We start from the raw sequence: 19749 nt of genomic DNA, 5'->3' as shown, positions 1-19749 counted from the left end.
ATGGAATTGGTTTTTATCTTATCAGAAAAGAACTCCGAAAAAGGTGTATGAAAGTCATACTTTATCCAATATTATTGGAAGTGTGTGGCTCAGAAATACTTCTCACGATCTTCAGAGACTTTCTTGTCTTGGACCCGATGTCACCATCACTCCTGAAAGAGACATACCACAAGGTGGCCGAACATGTAGTGAAGAAAGGTTTAGAGGTGACCTCACGCATGTACACACAACACTTCAATCTCTGTCTCATCACATGCAGTTCGTTTTTTCTTCCACAGACAAGGAGTGGGCTAATGTTTTGACATGAAAGAAGAAGATAAGCTCACTAGCTGACATGTACGAAACGTACTTCATTATTCACAGCTGCAGCCTCCACATTCTCGAGCAAAGGATGCATCAGAAACAAGACAAAGATGAAAGAATGGAGAGCAGCTCAAAAGGGTTTATTGGCAAGCTGTGTTTTATAAGGGAGATACAGTTTGTCTTGAGTTTGATCCATCAAACTACAAACTAAGGAACATAAACAACATGAATGAAGTATTCTAGTTGATCAGCCAGATTTTGACTTTGATGACCTTTGTTGACCAGCCAGGTCTGATTGCCAAAGCTGGACACTACACACCTACCCATAGGTTGGAAGCAGACAGGAACACACAACAACAACAACAACATATAAGGAGACCCTGACGTAATTGACAATTGCAAGAACAAGACAAAGGGAAGCGACTCCATGGCAATGAAGATATTCTCCCAAACTAGTATTGACTATTCATAAAGACAGCTACATTCCTTTCCGCACATCCTCTTTCACTTCACGTACAACAACTCTGAGATGCAACAATGCTGCATGGGTGAAGTTTCTCTCAATTTCCAGGATTATGGAGCAGATTCTCATATCTTCTCACTCTGCTTCAGGCATACAAGAGAACAATAAGGAGCTGGTGCCTGGGTAATTTGAAAGGATTTGAGTTTACAGGTACTGGGAGATTTTATTTGGTCCAAATACATGCAAATCTGTTTTCCAATAGATTTCTTTGTGGGTCAAAATGAACTAATCTCATTTGGAATATATGAACAGATATCAGTGGGAGATGGCTCAGACTACATTTAAACATACATGCACAAGTCTAGGTACAGTGGAACACAAGACTACCATGGGACCAAGGTTGAATGGTCGCCTTACAGGGATGGTCGCGTTCGTGAAGTTGAAAATCGGTTGACCAAATGCTTGATTAGGTTTTCAGTCAAAAAAGTTTTGGGACTGATGACCTTGGTTCATTTTGAGCAGAAAACAAAAAAAACAGTGAAAAAATTTTTTGGACTCTGAAATTTTTTCAACTTTCAGTCAGTTCAAAATTTGGAAAAATTTTCAAAGTCAAAAAGTTTGGGGATTGATGATGTTGGTTCACTTTGAGCTGAAAACAAAAAAACCAATGAAAAAAATTTTTGGACTTTTCAATGTGAGGGTAAGGACTAGCAGAAAAAAAGTCAACATTTTGAAAAATGTTCGAAGTCAAAAAAGTTTTGGGACTGATGATTCTTGGTCGTCATAGCGGGGTGGTCACATTACCGGGGTGGTCGCCGACCGGGGTTCCACTGTATACAAAAAGCTCTTTTAACCTGAGATAATTGTAGATGTATCTCCAACCCTGTCCCTAAAGACAGATAAGTAAGATGATGACCTTTGTACAATCATCATCACTCCGAGCGATTTCCAATAGATACTGCTTTGCCACTTCCCACCGACATGAACTGTGTGTTTGCCAACCTTAGGTTGACACGTCTCAATCTGACATCCCATCCACATACAACAGCTTTCAACTTGACGGAAAGTATTCCTTCTCAAGGTAGCTAGAGTTCACATCAAGCTCAGTGGATGACATTTTATTGATCTCCAACTTTCAAGGACAGATATTGAACTAGTCAATTTCATGACAAGGACTGTGAAACCCAGTGTCATTCCATGAATTTCTGGGAGGAACTGTTGATTCAGCAATTCAGAGCTGGTTTCATGGTAATGTCATCATAATGGGTTTAGTCCCTGGTAGTTTTTCTCATATTTTGACCTGCCGCCATTCTCAGATTGTAATCAAGTGGCTGACGAACACATGGCCTAAGCGATTCTGAACACATGGCCTAAGCGATTCTGAACACATGGCCTAAGCGATTCTGAACACATGGCCTAAGCGATTCTGTACATAAACACACTTCTCAGGGATCTTGCATTGGGTGAAATGAATTAAGGCTGCTGAATGATTTCATCTTGAAAATTCATCCATGTACTTCACACCTGACCTGAAGTAAAAGCATTTGTCTTTATTCAAATCACCAATTTTCTAAATACAACAGGTGGTCAATTCTCCAGGAAAACGTCCACTCCCAATAAGGTTATATCTCAGCCTCTAGTCTGTGCCACCCCTTCATAACAAATAAGACAGTCGTAAAGGTCGCTTCCTTCTCGTCAGATTGGCCACAGTGACAAGTCAACGTCGAAAGTTTTAATTGGCGTAAAAAGCGGAGCCTGACCTAAAATAGTTTAATATCCCAGGGACATTCTGCAATCACCTTTCAAAATCATTATGACATTTTGAAATACACAATCAAGGTTTTTATGTCAGCAGATATTCACAGGGACATTATATTTTAATTGGTGCAAAACCGACGCAGCCTTTTCCGACCCTTGGCATCTTGAAAAAGTCTCCTCAGGGACATTATTTTGTCAGCGCGTTTTGAAAAATCATGAAAACATTCTGAAATACACCAACGATATCACAAGCGACATTTTAATTGGTGCAAAAACAAGATTTGCCCAAGACCTTCGCACCAATATTTTTTGTTGAACAGTTAACCTGAATAATAATTGTCAACAAGGAAGCATCTTGTGGCTAAATAAGCAGGATTTTAAACATCAACAGGAAGTTGTCGTGGAGAATGTGTTTAATGATCGCGAGGCGATTTCCTACAAGGATATGACACGTTTCTCATATAAGTTACAGAGATGAAGATTAACCCATTGGTTTTCTGCCCTGCTTGTTTGCAAACACGACTTCTAAGTTTTGCACTTGGCTTTTTAAATTCAGAAAATAGGTGAATTTCTTGATGATAAATGTGACCCGTTCCAGCAAAACCAGTCGCATGTCGCTCTGAGCTTGGCAGGTTGAGACGGACTGTTTGTTCATTTCTCTATTGTCTGCCTATTGTGAAATATGAGCACATCAATTTCTTCCATTATCTCCTGGTGTCATTTAGGCTCATCTTCTGTGCGACATGCGCCTGGTTTTGCTGTGACGGGTCACAAATATATCAGGAGCCAAGTCAAGATGACCCAGGCAGTTTGACAAATACTCAAATGCGACTTAGACATTTTTCTGTCTGACTTTGGCAATTTGATTTAAGAAAGCCATGACTTAGGCATATCAAAGAGTCCAATGTTCCTCAGTCACATTTGTTTGATTTAGGCATAATGTAAATCTGCCTAAGTCCCAAAAATTTACTTCCATATTAACAATGGGAACCACAACACATACTCAATCATCCAGCTCGAAGAATCAGAATCGCCAAAAGTGCATATCACCTGATTGTCTGAGTCTGGACGAGACTAACAACCTCCTCTCACAACTGTCTGATTGTGCTAGTCTAAGCTAGGGCTACATCGTCTCATCACTGTCTGCCTCCGAAAACCATTTACCCATGGAATCTGTCGGTATCGATCGGTTCGTTGCCGCAGATCGATATACCTACTTGATCAACAATATCTAGCAGTTGTTCCTGATGGAGAGCTTTCCATATATAAGCACGGGCAGTCACTTCATTTGAATGAATGGTTGGCGGGGACGCAGACACTGTAAGGGTTGTTTGTCCCATAATCAAAACTCTCCTTGCTATGGAGATGTGATTTGGTCCATATTATGTAATGTGAGTATATATCATCGTGTATTATACTTGCTAATATCTTGCCTTGCTCGTCCTGATCGAATAGGTTACTACTTCATCAATAGAATATGCTGCAGATGAGAGCAGTTGGTATAAACCGATGATAAAGAGGTTTTAGGTGACTGAACTTTGGGCGCAGACAGTATTGCAGGGTTCGTCTCTCCAGTAACCCAATTTCTCTTCACCATGAAAGTATAGTTAGGTCACTCACTGGTTCATTGGACTCATTTGTTCTGTCCCTGCAAACCACCACTGGTCATCGTACACTGGTCCACATGAATTGAAGCAAGGAACTTGCAACGAGTCTGCGACTAATAATAGGCCACATGAAAGTGACATTCAGGTACAGACAACAAAGCTTTGAGATGAGAGGGGAGCATACTATCCTCTACTACTCTGAGTCAACAGTGCATGTCTGGCTCCTTTCTACTCCTTTATGCAGCTGTGCATCCACAAACAGCGAGTTTTAACAAAAATACTTTATAGGAGAGGCAAAGGAAAGATTGTGCAGCAGGATAAAAGAAAAAATAGCAGAAAGTCATGAAACAACTAGAAATACGTCGGGTTACAACCAAACATGCCTCATACATCGGGATTGTGGTGACGAAATGGTTGGAATGCCTTGGCTTCTGAATCTCTTCCAAACCACTTACATCATTTGCAGTAAACTTGTAGGGCAATGAACCCCATCAGATTTGAGTGTAAGACCAGCTCAAACCTTTTCTTCCATTTGAACTGCATGTAGAAATCAGAGAAGTAGTTTATTTCACGCAGTAACAAATAATTTCCCCCGGGTGACATGCTATTCATACTGATCAAAGAGTTGATTGGGAAAGGCCGCTTGGCTTATTCAATTGGAGATCTGCGCAAATATAATTTGTGAGGTTCAAATACGGTCGACATTGGCATACAGCGATTGCACTTGAACTTAGGCGAGCACTATTCTGATATGAGTTGAAATTGATTTACTCTTTGAAGTCATAGTTCCCTTATTGTTCAAACATCTTCTTCTTTCGTTTCTAAACCATTTTATAGTGATTTTGATGTGTTTCAACCTGAATCCATGAAAGCACCAGGTGGTATATAGGAGTGAGTGTGGTAGTATGGTGGATAGGTGTCCAATGAAATCCAAAGTTTGTGGGCTGCACACTGCTCTGTGCTCCCAAGTTGCAGATCAGTTTGAGAGACATCACAAGCAGCTCCCGGAAGCCTTGAACCTAATCTACCTTTACGAACCAGAACACTACATCACCACTGCCAATATCAGACCAAACTAGCTCAACTTGATCCTCATCTCATGGAATCCTTCACAATACAGATTGTTAACCTATCTGTCTAATCTTACGTGGGCTGTCATTTCCACCCACAAGAAAACTGCCAACTCAACTCCTGTAACTAGCAGGATTCTATTCCTCTTGGATGTTTTTAAGGCCTGATATAGATTACCAATAGTAACAGGATCTGTGGAAGTTGATGACAACGCAGCCATGTGTTCTGTTTCCAGCAAATTAGCATTAACACGCACAATATGACGATAGTACTCAGCATCTTTGAGTTTGGTAAGTTGGCCAAGTCGGTAGCTAAGCTAACGTTATCAGACCCAGTACACCATATACTTAGATAGCACCACAATGCCAAGCAAGGGTCATTGAGTTGTTTGACTCATGTACACAGGTTAGCAGGTCATTATCACCTTCCAAGGCAATGAAGACAGCTCCTGTACATTCAGCTGGATTGCTCATTGCTGTCAGAGTGAATTCCATTGGCGGATCTTGACATTTACCCAGACAACCATTCGGTCCGAGGTCATGACTTTAGTCAGGGGGGAAGATTACAGAACCAGACAGTGTCTCGGGCCAACGTGTCCTCTTAGGGTTCCTTGAAAAAGTCAATCATAGATCTTGCTAATATTTACAAGCCATACTCGCCACAGGAATCGCAGACAATGTAAGATGTGGAATCAGCATCCCTAATCCTTAATCCCGCCACCGGCCATTACCATAAGTGAATTAGCAAGACACTGTCGGAATACCAAGGATGTGTTCATGGTGAGACGGTTGACACTCCACAAGGACGACTGGGATGTCTTGGTGATTGGTTTCCTAGGAAAATGACAAGCCTATTTACATCGCTGATGGAAGACAATTAGAAATGGTGAGGGAGGCTGGTCTTCCACCTTGGTTAGTTGAAGTGATGATCTTGTCTGGTGAGGTCTGATTAGGTATGTCCTCCTAAAGTCTCAAGTATCTTAAGTGATTCTAACTACTATCTGGTTCTGGGGAATCTTGAGGTCTCAAGACAAAATTCAAGTTGACAGATTCCGATCTACACACGTGTGGCTTTCCAAGCTCACACTTGCCCTTGCTTTGGATTCGATGTCAAAATCCTGGTCAAATTCCTGGTGCATTACCACAACAGCAATCACATGCAGATTTTAAATCAACTGTGGGCTGTCAGTGTCAGCTTGGAGAACACTTGACAAGATGAGTGTCTGTGTAAGGAAAGCCTGTATTGTCTTATCTATAATGCTACAGCGGAGTGCTTGAACCCCCTGACTTGCGATGCAGTGATTTTCATATCGAGATTAGCAGTTTCCTGGTTATGCCGGGTGAGCAAGATGATTGCCGAGTGAGTGGATATCACTCTGAGAATGCACTCACCAATTACAGGAGCCAAATTGTCGTGGAAGGTATAATCAGCTATCTGAAGCTGTTTGGCATAACTCCTAAACGTATAATTAGTGTCATTATAAGACTGGCAGCTTCCTCTGACATTTCGATGAAGTGATTGCAAGTACAGATCATGAGATAAGTGGCTTTGTTTGTGATCGCCAAGGTTGCTGACAGAAATCACTCTGAGAGCAATGACATGAAGTTGAAAAAAATTTTAAAGTCCAAATTTTTTTTTCTCTAGTTTTTTTTTCTGCTCAAAATGAAGAAACATAATCAACACCCCAAAAATTTGGGCCTTGAAAATTTTTCAGATTTTGAACTTGTGGTCATGGTACCGCACCCCTGTCACCGAGCCAATTATGAACAGGCAAAATCTGCTTTCACCTTGAGAAGGGCCATCATCAAGGACGTGTTTACATACAATCACGACCACAACCTCCAACCTGTGGTCATAGTACTGCACCCATGTCACCGAGCCAATTATGAACGGGCGAAATCTACTTTCAACTTGAGAAGGGCCATCATCAAGGACGTGTTTACGTTTGGGATCAGATCACAACCTCCAACCTGTGGTCAGAGGAGCGCACCAAGTCACTCCACAATGATGGATGAGGCCATTATAACCCTCTCAAACCCTGGTGTGCAGAGGTTATTTTCTCTACAATTATTCCGTTGACATGTGTGTGGGATGCCATTTACATTGGTTTCAGACTAATAAGTAATTCTAGAATATCAAATGGCATGGATGTGTCGTTGTAGGAGGCTGTGGCTCAGTCCTATAATCATGGGTGGTTAAGAGCTATCAAGCCAGCATTACATCAAAGGAAATAGGTTGGTAAGAAAGGCTCTAAAGGAATGCTGCCCCACCAACCATGCCAGTGGAACCTTGAAGAGAGAGATGAGTCCGTCATCACCCTGGTGTGATAACTGCCAAGAGCAGATCCAAGGCACCTTGCCTTCTTAATCATGTTGCAGAGATCTAGAGTTTTTAGTTCCTAGAATACCCGTCAGTACAACTAAAGACACCAATTCGGGATTCTAACCCAGGAGTTAAACACCAGCAATGTTGTTGACTTCAGGGCTATGCAGCTCCAAAGATTCAGATAGTCACCAGAGTTTGATCTTTGTGCTACCAGACCTGTTTTCACCTTATAAAAAGCTCCAACATGAAATAATGAAAATACCAACCAGCTTTGTTTTAGTGTCGGACGTGTTCAACCACAGATACCTGAATGATAAAAACCTGTTGTCACCAACGCAGGAAAAAAGTATTCCCGAAAGTCTTGAAGTGATGTTTGTGAGCCATTAAGTGAGAGTAATGTGACGGTAGAGGCCATTATCGGCCATAAGAAGTCACCCTGAGTTGGATGTCAAAGCTGTGGATGCCAGTAGGGATGAAGCAGCCTTGTTAACCCCTTAGAGTCTGCCTCACAAGCATTATGGAATGATCAGCAGAAGTGGGAACAAAAGGGCCAGGTTTTATATCATATGGACTCATGTCATGCCAATGAGATGATAGGTTTATCACACTTAAGGAAAAGTACCTCCTTTCCACAGTTTTGACTTCTGGCAGAAAGGTTATTAGTTTCTGAGAAAGAAAACACATGGACATGAAACATATAATAAAGAGAATGTTATAGAAGCAAATGACTGTTCAGGGTTACATGTTTCACTTTACACATGCAGACTCACTGTACACATAAGAAAGCTACGATGAGTCTTGACATCAAAACCACCAGAAATGACACCATGTAATCAAAGCTTTACTCACCATATCTCCCATCTTGTGTCGAGGACTTCTTCGACCTGGGACTCAACGACAAAGAAGATAAAGACTTAGTCCTTTCACTATCCTTTTCAAAAGCACCTGCCTTCTTCGGACTATCCAACAGATTGAAACGCCACCTATCTGATTTCGGACTTTCCGATCCTTTTGATTTAGTCTCATCCAAGGAAACCTTCTTACTCTTTGGGCTCCCAGACTTTGGACTATCAGAGTTTTTGGACTTTGTTTCATCAAAGGAACCTTTCTTAGTCTTGGGACTATCTAGTAAACTGAAGCGGGCTTTCTCTTCATGTTTCTTATTCTTCGGGCTCTCAGATTTCTTATTTGGACTCTCACACCCTCCCAACTGATTCCGATCCTCGCTGTACGACTTCCGTATCTTAGGACTTCCGTGAAGCAGACTGAAGACGTGTCTTTCCTCAGTAGCCGATGCTGGAGGTTTCTGGTTTTTCGGACTCTCGGGTAAAAAGCTCGGCAAACTCGGTAAACTGGGTAAACTCCATTTGGTTTTTTCGCCGGTGTTTGATTTCTTTGACTTTGGGCTCTCCTCCTTGTCGAAGGACGCTTGTCGCCCTCCGCGTGGACTGCTCCCTTTGGCTTCATCTCGGTCAGATTTTTTCTTGGTTTTAGGACTGTCGGCCATATCAATGGTCGTGTTGGCCTGTAGCCATCATGTGATCACAACACCCTGAAAAACAAACAAATGTTTATTATCGATAAGGAAGAAATGTTGGAAAAACAAGTGGACTAACCTTAAGGATTGATCTATATTTTCTTGTTCCTGTAGCAAACATTACACATGATTTAGTAATATCCCCAGGATTTCCTTGAGAAACATCAAGAAAATGCAAACGAAGACAGACGTTTCGCTTCTCGATCATTTAGACAACCTGTTCACGAAGGACCCAACGCGTTCAATCTCGCTCGATAACAATCACCAAAACAACCACTTCAACATCATCCAATCCAAAGCACCACTTCCTGACGCATCACAAACAATAATCCAGCAAATGTCTTCACCGATGAAAGATCCGCTAATCTCGTACAAATCAGATTCTGTTGAGAAGACCGTCTTGGCCGTTATAACAACAGCAAGTTTGATCATCGCGATGCAGGTCTTCACCTCCGAGTGGCATACTGTCGTGGTGCGATCTGGCGCCGGATCAATATTCGTCACATTTCTCGTACTGCGATACACGCGAACCTTAATCGCTATAATTCGGCTGTCTTTTTAAACAATATTGATTGATTGGTCCGTTAGCATTGCTAGTACCTCACCGCAAGATTGCGCTGTGATGTCAGATCAGTGATTATACAATTCTGGCAGGAAACGATCATAGTATTATCAAATAATAAAGGATGTCATGAATATTTGAAATGCCATGACTTCTTAACCCCTTGTGGGAGATCTGAAGAGCGTCATCAAGTTCTTATTGTTATTCAGATTGGTAAGGTTTGGACTGGCAGTGTTTTATATCAGCTGTGTGAAAGCACCAAATTGTTATTTTCCAAACAGTCCTTCTCTTGCCTTGCACAACATAAAACATCCCCTGTAATGGCAATCCTGTACCATCTAAGTGATAATTCAATCAAAGCTTTGGAGAAACCAAAGAAATGCAACCAGTAATGATCTCCTCCAGATAGATTTGTCTGCTTCTTTCAGCTCAGCTTGGCTGGGTTTAGTAGAACACTTACAACAGTAAATGTACATAGATGTGGGTCTTGGTGATATGAGGGCCGACTTTGATTATATGAAATCATTTCATTTTTAAAAGTACAAAAGATAACAATTGACTTAGAGATATGTTCTTTAGGTTTCTTTTGTACAGAAAGTGCCAAATACTTCTTCTTCTGTATGTAAGCACAGACTTCACCCACAAGGCCAGACCCAGGAAAATAATGATGAAATTGTTAATTTACCCTTGAGAAATGTGCATCATAAAGTTTTGAAGACTAAGAGATTATCAGTAGTATTACACTTAGTGAACAACATCAAAGCAGAACGCCAGGAGTGAAAGTCTTTATTGAACATTTTATATCACTTTCATATTCCTGAAACTGTCTGTGGTTTCGGGTGAAATTTCTTTACATTATGAAAAGATTATACGTCATCTCAGAGAGTCTCCAGACAATATTGGAATTATTCATCTTGAAATCTGAGCAAGTCCATATCATATCCCCGAGCACAACAGTGAGATATTTTATTTCATCTTTCCCTTGAGGCAAGGGATGTTGTTATTTTGATCAGATGTTTCACGTCTTGTTAGAGACTTGCAGTTCGAGAGGAGGGAAATCAAACTTGTAAGAACAATGAGATCAAGAATGTCATTTTTGCAGCTGGTCAAATCTTACTGTAAAACCATGAAACTATATCACGTGCGCAAAAACCATGCGATATAGTTGAATAAACAGCAATATCCATTGTAAAGAATCTAACGATAATCATAACAGTCGGTGTAATCACCTGTTCGGGCATATTGTTATTGTTGCAGGACTTGAGCTACTTAGCAAACATTACTCATTACTTGGATCTATCGATTACAAAACCACCTCCTCTTCCTCGATTCCGGTTAATGAACACGTTTTTCTGTAAATCTGGAGAGATTTCAAGAACGTGGATCAATTCGTGGAAAATTTGTTGCAGTGTTCTCAATGATACACATTAGACGCCATCAATATTAGGACGACAATAAACCATTTGTAATGTGTAATTTGTATGGTGACAAGCACTTTTTGTTGTTTGTTTCAAGGGCATAGACAAATCAGGAAAAAGATGAAAGTCCATTATAAGCTATTGCTCCGACAAGCACTTTACATGGGGGGGGGAGCGGGAGGCAGTTCACTATAAATTTCAGCAGCGTCATTCACGGCAATAACATCATGTCCTACATAACATCGGCATGACGTCATGGGGGCCGGTGGCCTGCGGTAGCATGCATCATCGCATGTCCGGCCGGAATACCAGCTTGTCTACCATTGTGAAATGGCTAAAACCATACAGTGACAAACTCGAGAAATTCACTAAAGTCATGATAAAATTCACTTTATAATCAATCAGAGACACCAGACAACAATGCCATCTTTTCCGTCTGCCTAAAGAAAAGCATCAACCCCCACAAGCCACTTCAAGCTGGCAAAGGCTCCGCACCACACTGAAATGCCCACCGAAATGCCCACCGAAATGCCCACCGAAATGCCCACCGAAATGCCCACCGAAATGCCCACCGAAATGCCCACCGAAATGCCCACCGAAATGCCCACCGAAATGCCCACCGAAATGCCCACCGAAATGCCCACCGAAATGCCCACCGAAATGCCCACCGAAATGCTCACCGAAATGCTCACCGAAATGCCCACCGAAATGCCCACCGAAATGCCCACCGAAATGCTCACCGAAATGCCCACCGAAATGCTCACCGAAATGCCCACCGAAATGCTCACCGAAATGCCCACCGAAATGCCCACCGAAATGCCCACCGAAATGCCCACCGAAATGCTCCATAAATGCTCCACCAAAGCTACAAAACACTCCACATCAAGTTAATGAGCCCAAGTGATCTTCAATTGAAGATATTTGTCGGCCATTAACATACGCAATTAGAGATGAGAGATGTCATCTAGTCAGACGAAAGCGACTCTGTCTTTCTTCATCCGTCCCACTCAATAAAGAGGCGACACTCAATAAAGTAGCGTGTGTACGACAGGGGGATGTGGGCCAGAGGATAAGATGGCTGCACGAGACAGCTCGTAAGTCATTTGGCCACATCATCTTCACAAGGTTGGCGGTGTACTTTACTAGAGTACACAAGAAACCTTTAAAGGGTAAAGATGAGATTTTTCAGCGTTGTGATTTCAAGTTAAGAGTTTGATCGTTAAGTGCGGCTCAACCAGTCTCTTGGCTGGTAAGAGTAAGGAGCCTAGAGCCTGCATCAATGCCTCTCACAAAAGGTGCATATTGTCTGAATAACTTATCTCATGAAATATGGGTTCCTACAGAAAAATCCAAAAGTTGGGACTCACAAAATGAACTAGATTCCAATTGGAGCAAACTTTTGTAGTCATGAACGAACATTCCATTTGCCTGGGAGGCAAACATCTCGACTCAATTATCTCAAAAATCCTTCATCCATAACTAAACTCTACCTAAACCCCACACATAAATGATAAAAAGTCACTTCATTTGAAAGAGGAGATGGTTTACTTAGACTTTAAGTTAGGTACCGTAGTGCAATAAGCTCTAGCAGCATGCAGCTGAGACAAGGGACCCTGGACGCTAACCGCCGCAGCAAGGCAATCAAAATTGTTATTAGCTTCATTTGACATTGGAAATTTTCAAGGTCACTTCGGGTTGGTAACTTCACAGAGATTTGGCCAGGTTGAAAGTACGAGGGGCGGAATATCTTTTAATAAACAGAGCAATTAGAAGGTTTGAAATTAAACATCTAGCGAGCCTGGAAACTGGAAAGTGACAACGACAGTCCTGTATGAACCATTGGCTACCAGTCGTCTCATCAGTCATTGTCTCTGTGAATGTCTCACTCTTGCCATCTTGGGCCATAAAGAGTCCCAATATAGACACGTCATGACTAGATGACACGGATCAGCATAACACCTTCCCTAATCCATGCACATCCAACCAGTACAATCTGGATAGTGAGCATCACTCATCACTAAAGTACTCACTAATTGTCGATTAACTTGAAGTATGCCTTTAACCATCAAACAGATAGGATGGAATATATCACTCGTACCATGGTTACCCCCGTTTGGGAAATTGACTGGAAAAATGATTAAAAGTCTATGAATAGTGATGAGAAGAGAAGGATTTTCAGTGCTCATCCCTGAGGCTTATGTTGTCTGGTCTGCCGCTAAGAAGATGTTGGCTAGAAGCTTTGATTCTAGTCTAAACACAACAGATTAACCCTTCTGAAAGTAATCAAGATAGTTTGGCTTAAGCCCCACAGGAAAGTCATATGGTAGTTTCATTTTTCTTAGCACAAACTTCACCCGTTTAAAGCCAAGTGATGCCAATCAGTATAAACTTTATGTTGGAAGACTGGTTTTATGGGAAAGACATCAAGTTAGTTCTCTTCAAAGATCAGCTGGCCTCAATGGCTCAGTCAGCAGAGCAGTGGACTGACAACCCACAGACCATAGGTTCAAATCCCAGGGAGGGTCTTTTGAGTTTTCAGAATTAGCTGTATGATTTTTCTTTCAGTCACAAATAGTTTTTTGCACTACTTGGAAATAGTTGTGTCACATTTTGCAATAAATCTCTCCTTTCTACTTTTAAAGATTTCCAAAATAGTTAGGAAAGACCTTCCCAATCATGACATTACCAATCTCCTGTAACTTTTCCAGTTGCGATCATCCAACATCTTTGAAGACATCCTCTGGGCAGATCATTGAATATCTAGGTTCTTTCACCCAACCAGAACATCTCTGAAGTCAAACATTGAATGTTTCAGGGTTTTTCGTCCATTCAGAACAACAAAGTTCAACCTGAATCATGATGCAGACAGATCAGGCTATTCCTGTTCTTTCATTCTATCACTTCATGACGTCCACACTGATAGTCATTTGGTCTTTTTCCTAACGACTCCTTTGACGAATCATCATCACATTGTTGGCTTCTCGACCGTCAATAATGTGACCACTGTCACTTTGATCACATGACTAATGGCTTCAAGCAATGTCGCCTGATCACTAACAATCTCCCGCAGAAAAACCTCGTGATCATTCCCGGTGTGTTCCTGGCCAGTTTTTTTCATGCTGCAAACTGCCAAGCCCAGGGTTCTTTACCTTCATCGCGTTTCTGGACCACGGATGATATGAGGTTTCATGACTCTGTCTGTCTACAGTACTGTTCACAATTAACAGAGACATACACAGTATGATGGCAGCTTTTAGACAGACCGAGGTCAGTGAGAAGCGCTACTGGTGTACAAAAAGCTGCCAGTTTTTTTCCGGAGGATACTTCTTATTTCAGTCTTATTCCAAGTCTGATGATTAGCTATGATGAAATAGGAGCATTTATTTCTGAAGCAATCATTCTGGACGAAACCATAACAATTATGTTGGTTTATTACAGCACTTTTCCATAAATCACTGACAGTCTCATATGGCAACCTCCTGCCGAGCGCAGAAACCTGAATAAGCCATTCAGACACAACCCTTCATACTCCTGGCAATTAGTGAGGGCAATTAGCATAAGCAATTAGGAGTAATCAAGAGAAATCTTCTATTGCAAGATAACCTAATGAAAGAAGATGAATCTGATCAGTTTGACGAGGGAATATTAACCCATTTCTATCCGGGCTGAGGGGATCCTTAAATGGTACGATGGGATTACAGGGCCAGGTTTCTTATCTTCTCCTTTTGTTGGCCAGCTGTGTTTGAATCTGTGCTAAGCCACTGTCTGTTCTTTTACCAGACTTACTTACTTTAACATTCAACCTATTTTGTGCCAGGCCAAAGGTTTGATGATAACTGGAGGCCCTCCCCTTGCTGTTCATGGCAGAGGTGCGAGTCCTAATGTCGATAGCCTCTTTCATTCTTACAACCACTCCTCTCGATAATAGAACTTCTGGCTGATTTCTTGAGAGAAATGACACAACTGTTCAAATGTAACAGCTATCCACCATCAATGTGCTATGATTCAATATGGCAGTCTCTAACCCATTGTCCCGCACAACTTGGTGACGTCAAACCTTGCTCACTCGTTCGTATCCTACACCAAAGTAAAACCAGACTGAAACGTCATTCCAAATTTGTTTTATAACTGCTGTTCATAGTGAATGTTTCCGACCAGACTAATGTATGCAATGAAAATTTAATAGCTCTGCCTTTGTGACTCGGTGCATCAAAACAAAACAAGCAATTAGAGTATTTGTTTATGGAGTCGAGCAATTGACTGAAGTGAGGCATCGACTGACATGAACACACGTCATTGATGGAGAGAGTGTGGTGAATACTGAACACTGGCAAGGAAGTGGCGTGAGCAAAAATGAGTTGTTGTTGACTTTTATTTTGAGAACCTGCTTTTTTTGGCTATGTCCCTAAGAAAGACCATTCCCCTCATTTAACTCAAACCAGGATATCACAGAAAAGGCCTCTCAATCACTTTGATGTAAACACAACCACTGTCCGCACAAGAGGGCAGCAAACAATAACTGAAATCATTAAACGACTATATTTTTGCATTATTAGCAGCTGAAACGCTTCTATATCATTTCAGCTAACATCTGCTAGCTTTGTGATTAATGTGCACTTGGATATTCTGATATGAGCATTTCATTTCGTGGTGAGTGTGTACTCGCGATCCCAAATCTCATCGGATCCTTAGCATCCCATTAGTCTTGATTAGTGTGTTTGACGATATCATATTTTATGTGTTGAAAGGCGGGGAAGGAAAAACTCCACTTTATGATTCCCCAATGGTCAGTCCATGATCATCTATTGCTATGTTCAACTGTGTGATCACAGCAACGATTATCTACGTCCTTGAGAATATCTGTTGACCACCAAGGACGTTATTCTACGTTTGATGTGTATTTCACCTTAAAAAAATAGAGCATTCATGAGAATAGACTTTCAGAAAAATGACCCCTGGTGGCAAAACAGGATCTACTAATCTAAATCCAGATGAAGCTATGCACAAAGAAAGATTCCATCTCCACTTGGGCAATGGAAGAGTCTCCTGGCTGGTATATGCTGATGGACTTCCAATCAGAACAGCTGTGTTTGATGTCTGACAGGTTGTTGTGTCCTCTGAATGAGTCATCAAGTTGGATATTTCATGCAATGAGAATGTAAAGCCACTCTTACGGCAAATGAAATATGGTCTTCAAATAGACCAAAGATCACACAACAGAAATCATCCAAGACCTATGCAGTCAACTGATAACAGCAAGTTACATAGGGCCGAGATGACAAGTTGTAAGCATTATGATGCAATGTCACAATATTACATGTGTCCTGATATTGCATGTTGTCCTATGAAGACAAGTCTAGAGTACTACACGGCATGTGCTCAATGAACTGGAATCTTCATGGTCACACAAAAACCCAACTGGTGCATCAACCACGCAATAAACAGACTATCATCTAACGTACACAGGAGAAGTTATAAACATACTGATGCAGACGCACCGTCCCGATACCGCAAGCAGAAAACAGAATTAAAATTTATGGTATTTGATTGGTCAAATATTGACCAACATTCCACGGAGATCAAATAAGATCTAGAAATGAGTTTGGGCACTTACCAGATGATTAAAGTATCTCTCAACCAGCTTAATCCTATAGAGACAGCAGCTGGGGACTCACTCCGCGCACGCTCTAGCTATACATTGCTGTCTCGTTGAGCAAGTGACAAGTATTCTGTACCAGCATCGGTTCAATATCTACCAATGTGTAACACTGTCGCCGAGGCTGTCATTTTGATTAAGTAGCGATTGTCATAGACACGGCGTGTGAATCCAAGAATGGCGATGGCCTGACCGATTGATCAATATATGAACACCATTATCTCAAATTAACCATGGAGAAAAATTCATTACATTAACCATTAGATGTCTAACATAAAATGCTGAAAAATGGATCAAAATTGATAATTTTGGATAGGCTACCCTCTTTTTGCATGAAAGTCATCTCTTCAAGGCCCGTGAGAACATTGTACTACAAACAACAACACCAACTGCTGATGACGTCAATTGCTGCCACTCTGGTTTGGTGTCTTATTGGATTTGGACTCTGTCTTCTGCCTGAGAGCCATATTTCTTGCTCTGATAGGAAACCACTCGGAGGAATCTCAGTTTTACGTCCCTGTCAGTAGAGCAGGCAATTGGAGATGGGCTTTTGGAAAGCTTACAAAACCATCCTGGTCAGAAAGAGTGAAAAGCATAACCTAGTCTCCAATTGCTTCCAAATGCATCATCCAGCAGAAGCGTTCAGTGTGATGCATCTCATAAAGACAATCAAGGACACCCACCTTGTCTATACTGATAGTTAAACATCTGAGAGTACCCCCGGGAAAAGATCTCGCATTTGTTTTAAGAGAAAAAAAGATGGCTGACAAGTGCCAGAGCAATGGTGAATGACAAACTGGTGATATCATCCTTAGTCATTAGAGGGAGACTGATGGATTTGCCGGCAAAGAAAGGCCCCAGGTATCATGGCGGTGTTAATGGTTTTTCTTGACGTAAAAAATGGGTTTATGTGATGTTGTGGGAAGTAGCTTCTGATGTAGATACTGTCTATGTGATATTGTAAAGATGCTGGGGTCTGTGGTGGTATTGTGGTGGTATTGCAAATTTGGACTTAGACATTTTTTCAACTTTCAGACAGCTCAAAATTCTGAAAAATTTTCAAAGTCAAAAAATTTTCTCGAGTCGGAAGACCTCACAAGGAACATAACTGGCTGAAGCTAGCCATTTAGTCTTGAGTCAGAAGACCTCACAAGGAATGCCAGACACATGTTTCCCATTTTGTTATTTTGATGAAGACAAGATCAGTGTGGCGAATCCTCAATTAGGAGTGCTCGACATCATTGAGTGCTTCCTGATTCGCGTGATCTCTTTCTATTGATCAATGTCAGCCATCATGCGTTTCCTATTAGTCAACATCCATTTAGTCGTGCACCTTTCCCTTGCGTGAGGTCTTAAATCATCATACACAAGTCATTTTCAAGACATTTCACCAAAACATATTTCGTGAAGCTGTCATGCCACTAGTTTCTCAATCACTATCAATGTCCAGTAGAAGTGCCCGTCATTCGTGATCAGTCATCAAGGTTGGAGTGTTGTGTCTCCTCGGGTAGAGAACTAAGGAACCCAATGGAGGTCATCGAGTGTTTCCCAATTCTCATTGTATCATTGATTCATCTAGGGTGTCTACTTTCCTAAGCTACTCCCTGCTTTCTAATTCATGATCTTCGATCTCAAGATCAGTAACGCAACATCTCAAAGATCGTAACTGTCTAGACGGTCTCCTCTTATTGGACACAAATAGTACTGTCAGCCATATATTTCTGGTGAAAGGAGGAATAGCTTGAGATAATATGCTGGGGCGGTGTAACAATTTGGAGTGTTTCCACTTCTGGGTGTTTCCTTCATGTGGGATGCTGAATGACAGATTAACCCATTCTTCTATGCTTCCTCCTATTGGTTTCTCTAGCTATCCTTTGATGTGAAAACACTGAAATATAGAGAGCAGCCAAACTGTCACACCGGCACCAAAGTATAGTTTCAGAGCTTTTGTATAGAGGGTGTTTGACTACACTTGTGAAAGTGTCTGTATAGTTCTTGTGGCCTCTTTTACAGTAACTCTGAACACAAGTACCAGCCTCTTTTAGAGTAACTCTGAACACAAATACCAGCCTCTTTTAGAGTAACTCTGAACACAAGTACCAGCCTCTTTTAGAGTAACTCTGAACACAAGTACCAGCCTCTTTTAGAGTAACTCTGAACACAAGTACCAGCCTCTTTTAGAGTAACTCTGAACACAAGTACCAGCCTCTTTTAGAGTAACTCTGAACACAAGTACCAGCCTCTTTTAGAGTAACTCTGAACACAAGTACCAGCCTCTTTTAGAGTAACTCTGAACACAAGTACCAGCCTCTTTTACAGTAACTCTGAACACAAGTACCAGCCCGGCATTATCCTGGCTACATGCTGTTCTGACCAACGAGACCCAAACTAGAACATGAGAGATCTTCAGCCCTCCTTCTAGTACCTATCCCAGATCTATATGAAACTGAAAGGAGATGATGTCAACTTTGCTGGCTGAATCTCTGAGAAAGTGTATTGAAATCACCTTATTATGATGAAGACCTCAATCTCGCCTGATGTGATTGAAATTACGTTCGAAATGAACGCCACCTCATGCTTAGAACGCCACAGGGAATTGAAACGTCCTCATTCATCATCAGTTACATGCGTTCCATGGAAATTTAATCTAAGTATGGCGGTTCAGTCTTTGTACGGGATTTCATGAGGAGGCACCGTAGCCTGAGGTAGATGGAGGAGAGGATCATGCCTATCTGCATGTTTGACTCTCTCGGCCTTGTTCAATCAACAAGTGTAGGCAGGGTCACCAATGCTTGCTACCATACCAAGTCATGTCATTGACATGTAGCTCCCACCTGAGTGTGAGCTTGTGGGTAACGTTGACTGTCATGGTCAAATCCAAGTATACCACAGTATCCAGTCACATGAGTATGCTCCAGGCCACAATAGACTCGCCTGACTCTTTCCTCAAACTACAGGGGTGTAATGCACTCCTCACACCTTTGAATTTCACCAATCACAAACGATTAGGCGAGCCTATTGTTACCAGAAACCTATTCCCCTCTCTTCT

At 41.6% G+C, this 19749-nt stretch overlaps 1 protein-coding gene across 4 annotated transcripts in view; it reads right to left on the bottom strand.

Annotated features, from left to right (window-relative positions):
• LOC135484571 (ras guanyl-releasing protein 3-like) overlaps nt 1–16722 on the bottom strand; it is a 62917-nt gene extending 46195 nt beyond the window's left edge. For 3 of the 4 annotated variants that reach the window (XM_064766175.1, XM_064766177.1, XM_064766179.1), the window contains exons 1-2: nt 9412–9460; nt 8377–9079 (exon numbers count right to left, since the gene is read on the bottom strand). In XM_064766175.1, the coding sequence (XP_064622245.1) occupies nt 8377–9034 (658 nt within the window). In that variant the 5' untranslated portion in view covers nt 9035–9079; nt 9412–9460. Of the gene's footprint in view, nt 1–8376; nt 9080–9411; nt 9461–16658 lie in introns of those variants that run through there. The other variant, XM_064766176.1, reaches the window with a different exon arrangement.
• Between the last annotated feature and the right edge of the window lie 3027 nt (nt 16723–19749).

This window comes from Lineus longissimus, chromosome 3 (assembly GCF_910592395.1).
Source record: "Lineus longissimus chromosome 3, tnLinLong1.2, whole genome shotgun sequence".
NCBI lineage: Eukaryota > Metazoa > Nemertea > Pilidiophora > Heteronemertea > Lineidae > Lineus > Lineus longissimus.
The sequence above is the reverse complement of the archived record's forward strand: the minus strand, read 5'-3'. Positions and strand labels throughout refer to the sequence as shown.